This window comes from Ahaetulla prasina, chromosome 2 (genome assembly GCF_028640845.1).
Source record: "Ahaetulla prasina isolate Xishuangbanna chromosome 2, ASM2864084v1, whole genome shotgun sequence".
NCBI lineage: Eukaryota > Metazoa > Chordata > Lepidosauria > Squamata > Colubridae > Ahaetulla > Ahaetulla prasina.
The window spans coordinates 89,320,199-89,327,320 of record NC_080540.1 but is presented as its reverse complement, the minus strand read 5'-3'; the positions used below and the strand labels follow the sequence as shown (position 1 = coordinate 89,327,320).

Below are 7,122 nucleotides of genomic sequence, written 5' to 3'. Positions count from 1 at the left end.
ACAGCAAAATCGATGGTATGTCTGTAAATGGAGAGGGAAACATTTTTTGAATGTCCTGGAATGTAGACAGTTGTTCATACACATGCATACATGCTTCTACAGGGCTTAGAGTGGTAATTGATGGCACTGTTGCTAAAGCACAGCATTGGAAGATTCACGGCTAGTCATAAGAGGTCTGGAAAGGTTCCAGCATCCAGATGTTCAGTTTTTCAAAGCATCAGCAGAGGGAGAGGGGTTGGGAGAAAGAGTTAGTTAAACCAGCTTGTTCACAGCTGTCTAGGTTTGCTGAAAGTTATTTCCAGAAATGGGAGGATGAAGGAGCAGCTGTAGTTCATCATACAGAAAATGCTTACATCTGAATTGAGATACTTTGGATAACATAGATCCATGGGAAAAAGATAGGAATCTTTTGACTCTTGAATTTCCAGGAATAGCGTGATCTAAATTCAGGATGAGGGCTAGCAGTGCCCATCAGATAGATGATTAAAGCCCAACGTTTGGGTAAAATATGACTTGGACTAAGTAAAACATTTCCCCTTTTAAGCTTTATTTGATAGAGTGATGAATCAGCCCTTTTAAGCTCCAGACCTTGCCCCAAGTTTCTCCTCTGGAATATTTCCCATACTAATCAAAGTTAATCCCCCAAAGCAACAATGTGCTTGGGTGGTAAAGTGTAAAGATGCTTTCCCTGTGAATATCTGCCGCATAATAAAAGTGCTGAACAGATGATTGCTTTTACTCCACAGCTCCAGTGAAAATTATGCCACGTGGGCCCTGAATTGACCCACTGTGCAAAGACTTGATTTTTTTTCTTTCTTTATCTGTCATCAGTTTCTCTGTGCAGGCAAGCTTCACCAAAATCACTTAAGTTAGGGGTAGTAGAACACTTCATAGCTTTTAGAAACGGGTTGCATTATTTGTATTGTTATCAGCTCTTTAGAATAGCAGTAGAAATCAAATGGTGGTTCACTCGTTCACCCACCAGCTGGGTTTTGATCCACCATTTCCCAAGCTTTTTTGTTGCCTTTAACCCACTGTGGAGTGTATTTCAGTGTATTTGAACTAGAGTTTGCAAAAATTCCCCTGGGTCATGCTAGCTGGAAATTCTTGAATTCTTGAAAAATTGAACTTTTAGCCTATCTGGAACGTACCCAATGGAAAAAGCCAGGCTTCCTCTCATACTGTAAAAGTAAGGAGGATTTAGAAGTGGCTCAGACAGATGCCTCCCTAGTTCACTAAGCTCTAAGAAGGACAAGGTGGTCCAGCACAATGAGACCTGCAAGGAGTTATTATTATAGGCAGTTTCAATAAATATACTAATCAACTGTGGAGTTGATTTCCTGGTCTACCTAGTGGGACTGACACACATGTGTAGGTATTTGTGCAAATGTGTGAAGTTAGTTGTCCATGAGTGCCTGTTAATTTACATGTACAATACTTTCTTTTGGAGCATGTTATTCTTTGGCACGTTCAGTAAAGGCCCCTAAATTCAATTCATCCTGCTTGTTTATTTCTTGGATCTTTTCATCTTCAATGGGAAAAAGATAAAAGAGGCCCAGTTCTCTCACAGAATGATAATTGAAGTCAGGGATGTGAATTCCCAGCATTATGATCACATCAACTCACTAGCATATAGACCACAGTATGGTGTATGCATAGACCTCCCTTCCAGATATTCGTTTCTCCACACCAGGCAGGAAGGCCTCCATGAACTGAATTGCTCAGAGCAAGCCAGAATAAATATAACTTGTTAAATGACCAGACCTAAACAATTCTAACAATCTGTACTGATCATCCCAACCATGGAAAGAGTTCCAAGCAGCTGGGGAACATATGAACTATTGTTTCCTTCAAAGATCTAACTGTCCCAATGGTCCCCAGGAGGTGTTCCCCTTGGTCCCCATGTTAGAAGAAAGCTCAGAGAGCTTTAAAACTGTTCTTGGAAGTGATGCTTTGAATTGTGGGGAGGGGGGAATGGAAAGTGGTGTTTGGAGACAGATATTTTACCTTTATTTATCCATCACTTTCTCCCATTCCCAAACAACAGTTACCATTTTAGAATTAGGATTAAGGGGCGTGCATAAGCGCACCAGTGTGCCTACCATCCCTGTCCTAATGTTTTCTTTTATTCTTATCTTTTTCATGTGTTTATAATTACGTTTACACTTGTATCTGTCATAAAATACATGCTTGACGAAAATAAAAATAAATAAATAAACGAAACAGATTTCAAAGGAGTATTTTGCAAAGACCTGAGTGTTATGTTCGGGAAGTAACGAGGCTGGAGACCAGGGTAGTGACAACAGCTCTTTAATATAGGGTGGACCCAGCAACTGGCTGGGAGAAAAACCTCTCCTTTTATACAGTTCTGCTGGAGGCTTCGTCCAATCAGCAACGTGCTGATTTCCCGCTCAAATATTTAAAGGTACAAACATAAATACATAACACTCCTCCCCTCCCAGAAAACACTTTGCCTCTATTTACATATTTATTTACATGTTATTTTTTCGACGTAGTCACGCAAATAACCTGGGCGTCTCCTAGTTCTTTCTGACCTGCGCGGTTCAGTTCTGGGTGGTGTTTTGAGCTGGTCGGAGAGACTGTTTTCTCCTCCCAGCTCTCTCTCTGAGCCAACGGGCTCTGGATTATTGGCTGACTCTTTTTCTTGGCCATCCGGCCTTGGATTACTTCTGAAACTTTCCCAGCTGTTTCCCTCGGGAACCTGATGGCGTCGCTGGAACTCTGGGACCTCAGCTAAGTCTTGCGCCTCCCCCGGGTCATTGTCAGCTGTGAATTCAAATTGGTATTGGTCATGATTTGTTTCATTTGGTTCGGTTTGATCAGTTATTCGTTTCCTTAACTGGTCTATGTGGCGCCTCCACACTCGGTTGTCTGGTAGCTCTACCACGTACGATTTTGGCCCGGTTATCTTTATTATTTGGCCTGCGAACCAACTAGGGCCGTCCCCATAGTTTCGGGCCCACACCCGGTCGCCTATGCTCATTTCCCTTGTCTTTTCTAGTTCCCCCTTGTAACCCTCTGGTGTGTAATGGGGATTCAAACGGTCAAGTGGGCACCGGAGTTTCCGTCCCATTAGTAATTCGGCTGGGCTTTTTCCGGTGGCCGTGCTTGGGGTTCTGTGCTGGACGGCTAGGAAAAAGTCTATCTTTGTTTGCCAGTCACCTGGCTTGAGCCTGGACAATGCCTCCTTAGCGCTCCGGACGGAACGCACTGCAAGGCCATTCGACGCAGGGTGGAAAGGCGCAGAGAGGGCATGTCGGATGCCCTCCTCTGCCAGGTATTCTTCAAACTGGGCTGCCGTGAATTGAGGCCCATTGTCGGACACCAGAGTGTCCGCAACCCGTGAGTTGCGAATAGGTGGCGCAGGGCTGCGATTACTGCTTCGGCCGTAGTGGATTTCATGAGTATGATCTCCAACCATTTAGAGAATGCATCAACAACCACTAGGAACGTTTGGCCGTGGAAAGGGCCAGCAAAATCAATGTGGATTCTTGACCAGGGCCCTTGGGGTTTTTCCCATTCCCTGACTGGGGCCGTTGGGGGTAGAGGTCTGGACTCTTGGCAAGCCTGGCATTTCCCTACCCTCTCAGCAATCTCTGCGTCCATGAGTGGCCACCACACATAGCTTCTAGCCAACACCTTCATCCTTACGATCCCTGGGTGACCCTCGTGGAGGAGATCCAATACCTTTCCCCTTAACTTATCAGGAATTATTACACGATCACCCCATAACAGGCACCCCCCTTGAGCCGAGAGCTCATCTCGTTTTTTAACAAATTCTTTGAACCGTTCGCCCGGCGCAGCGGGCCACCCTCTCTGTACCCAACCGAGTACAGTTCTTAACACAATGTCCCGGTATGATGCCCGAGCCACTTCCTTAGATGTGACTGGGCCAGAGTCCAAAGAGTCAATAAGTAGGATGGGCGTCCCCGGGGTGGGGTCTTCGGTCGCCCCTGGTAGTGGGCATCGGCTTAACGCGTCTGCATGCCCCACTTCTTTTCCTGGTCGATGCTGCAGCTTGTACGAATAAGCGGCTAAGAATATAGTCCATCGGGTCAAGCGTGGCGAAAGTGCCACAGGCGTTGGGCGGTCGCCAGCCAGTATTCCTAGTAACGGTCTGTGGTCAGTCACGATTTCAAAATTCCGCCCAAAGACATATTCGTGGAATTTTTTAACCCCTGACACAATGGCTAGTGCTTCTTTGTCTAATTGGCTGTAGTTTCTCTCTGGGGAGGACATCGTTCTAGAGTAAAAAGCTATAGGGGCTTCTGTGCCATTAGGAAGTCTATGGCTGAGTACAGCCCCCACCCCATAAGGGGAGGCATCGCAAACCAACACTAGGGGTAATGAGTTGTGATATTGTATGAGCAGGCTATCACTTGAGAGCAGGTTCTTTACTGCTTCGAAAGCCCTATTTTCTGTCTTTCCCCAAGACCAAACAGTATTTTTCCCTAAGAGCCTATGCAGCGGTTCCGCAATGGTTGCTTTGTTCTTTAAAAAGACCGCATAGAAATTCACCAACCCCAGGAATGCCTGCAGCTCTGCTTTATTTTTAGGCGCTGGAGCCTTCCTAATTGCCTTGACCTTGCTCTCAGTAGGGTGAATTCCTTTCTTGTCTATCCGGTAGCCCAAGAAATCGACGGATTCGACCCCTATCTGGCATTTGTTTGCCTTGACTTTTAATCCGGCTGTCCGGAAAATCCCCAAAACCTTTCTTAAACGTTCCCCCAGTTCCTCCATGTTTTCCCCTGAAATGAGGACGTCATCAAAGTAGGGAACTACCCCTGGGAGCCCCTGCAGTAGTCGTTCCATTAGGTTTTGGAACAACCCTGGTGCCACACTGACCCCAAATTGCAATCGGGTGCACTTGAATGCCCCCCTGTGCGTTACAATTGTTTGGGCTTCGGCTGTGCGGGCGTCTACGGGCAGTTGCTGGTAGGCTTGGGCTAAGTCTAACTTCGCAAAGACTTGTCCTTGCCCCAAAGAGTGCAATAAGTGTTGCACCACGGGAACCGGGTAAGCGCTTTTCTGTAAGGCTTTGTTAAGCGTCGCCTTGTAGTCAGCGCAAATTCTAATTGACCCGTCCGACTTTATTGGGGTGACGATTGGCGTCTCCCACTTTGCGTGATCGACTGGCACCAAAATCCCCTGATTTATGAGCTTGTCCAGCTCCTTATCGATTTTCGGTTTTAGGGCAAAAGGGACTCTCCTCGCTTTAAGCCTAATGGGGGCTACCTGGGGGTCTAAGTTGAAGGAAATAGGGGTCCCCTTGTACTTGCCCAGGCAGTCCTTGAAGACATCTTCGAACTCGTTAAAGAGAATGTCTTTCAGGTTACAGTCACTTTTGTAGATGCCAGTCACTCCCATGCCCAGGGCACGAAACCAGTCTAGTCCCAACAGACTGGGCAGAGTTCCTTCGACGATCGTGATGGGCAGGGTCTTCTTGTATGGGCCGTACTCGACTCGGACGGAGGTGGTCCCTCGAACAGGGATGCGATTCCCCTGGTAATCGTGGACTCGTAGCCGTTGTGCTTGCAGGTGGCGCTTTGCGACGGACGGCAGCGACTTCGCCAAAGTGTCCCAGGACATGATGGTGATCGCTGATCCCGTGTCTACTTCAAGCCGGCACCGTACTCCCTCTATTTTTGGCTTAGTGAAGATCTTCTTCTCCACTTGGGTCGAGGCGCGGCCTATGACCACCGTTGTTTGGTTGGAATCCGCGCCTTTTTTGTTTGAGCCAATCGCGGGTCGCCTTGCCGATTCCGCGCTCTGATTGGCCGATTTGAATTTTCGGCGGGAAGGTTGGGCCGCTCGACAAACTTGGGCTAGGTGCCCTTTCTTCCCACACCGCCGACATATTGCGTCCTTAAACTTGCAGCGTTGGCGCTGGTGTTGACCCCCGCAGCTTCCGCACTCGTCTCGGTCCCCTTTGTCGCGTTTCTCGGTGCGGCAGACCCCTTCCTCATCTTCACCGTCGGATTCGGTCTGAACCTCCTCCTGGTGCACCGGAGTTGCCTTCGCGCTCGCCTTCTGTGGGACCGGCTTCTGCAGTGTCTCTGCCGCTTGGGAGGACATTTCATGTGCTCTGGCTTCGTCCAGAGCGTTGGCCAGCGTCAGGTTGCTCTTTGCTAGCAGCCGTCGCCGCAAACGGATGTCTTTGACCCCTCGGATGAGTTGCTCGAGGAGCACCTCGTCTAGGTCACGGTATCCGCATTCCTTAGACGCTTTTCTTAGGGCGGCCATGTAGTCACCGATGGATTCGCCCTCCATCTGCCTTCGCTCTCCGAATTCAAACCACCGCACGTATTTGGACGGCGTTGGTGCGAAGTGGTTTTTTAGTAAAGTCTGTAAAGTTGGCCACGACACCGACTGCAACGGCGTTGGCTCTGCCAGGGCTTCCGCGATATCAATGACCTCCGGACCACAATGGCTTAAGAAGTAAGCCCTTTTTCGGTTATCTGGAACTCCTTGCAGTTCGTTGGCTTCTAGAAAGCTTTCGAAACGGGTCATATACGTTCCCCATTTCTCTTTAACCGGGTCAAACGGTGCGGGCGGAGTGTAACTGGCCATCTCCGCTTTTCTGCCCTGGGTTTGCTGGGTTCGGGTCTATCGTGCTTCAGCTCGGTTCTGGTTCTCCTTAGCCTCGATATCCCACCTTCGTCGCCAATGTTATGTTCGGGAAGTAACGAGGCTGGAGACCAGGGTAGTGACAACAGCTCTTTAATATAGGGTGGACCCAGCAACTGGCTGGGAGAAAAACCTCTCCTTTTATACAGTTCTGCTGGAGGCTTCGTCCAATCAGCAACGTGCTGATTTCCCGCTCAAATATTTAAAGGTACAAACATAAATACATAACACTGAGAAAACAGAGGAGAGATGATTTGGTATAGGGAAGGAGCAGGGACAAAGTTTAACCACTTTTCCTTTTTGCCAGGGCTGATTGCATGCACCTAATATATAAAAATGTTGGAAGAGCATCTTCAATGGGTGGGTGGGTGTGAAAAAAACCAAAGCTGGTGTCATCTTCACTTTTTGGACATCTTCTCCACCTATAGATATCCTACCTTTCTGCTTCAAACTCACTATTCCCTAATTGCTATA

The 7,122-nt window shown here is 47.8% G+C and overlaps 1 protein-coding gene across 1 annotated transcript; it reads right to left on the bottom strand.

The window, feature by feature from the left end:
* Window positions 1–1,454: 1,454 nt before the first annotated feature.
* Window positions 1,455–6,264, bottom strand: LOC131190518 (uncharacterized). Its single transcript, XM_058167855.1, has 3 exons — window positions 5,301–6,264; window positions 2,632–2,787; window positions 1,455–1,528 (listed from the first exon to the last, which is right to left on the bottom strand). The coding sequence occupies exons 1-3, from the start codon at window positions 6,262–6,264 to the stop codon at window positions 1,455–1,457; spliced, it is 1,194 nt and encodes a 397-aa protein (XP_058023838.1).
* Window positions 6,265–7,122: the final 858 nt, after the last annotated feature.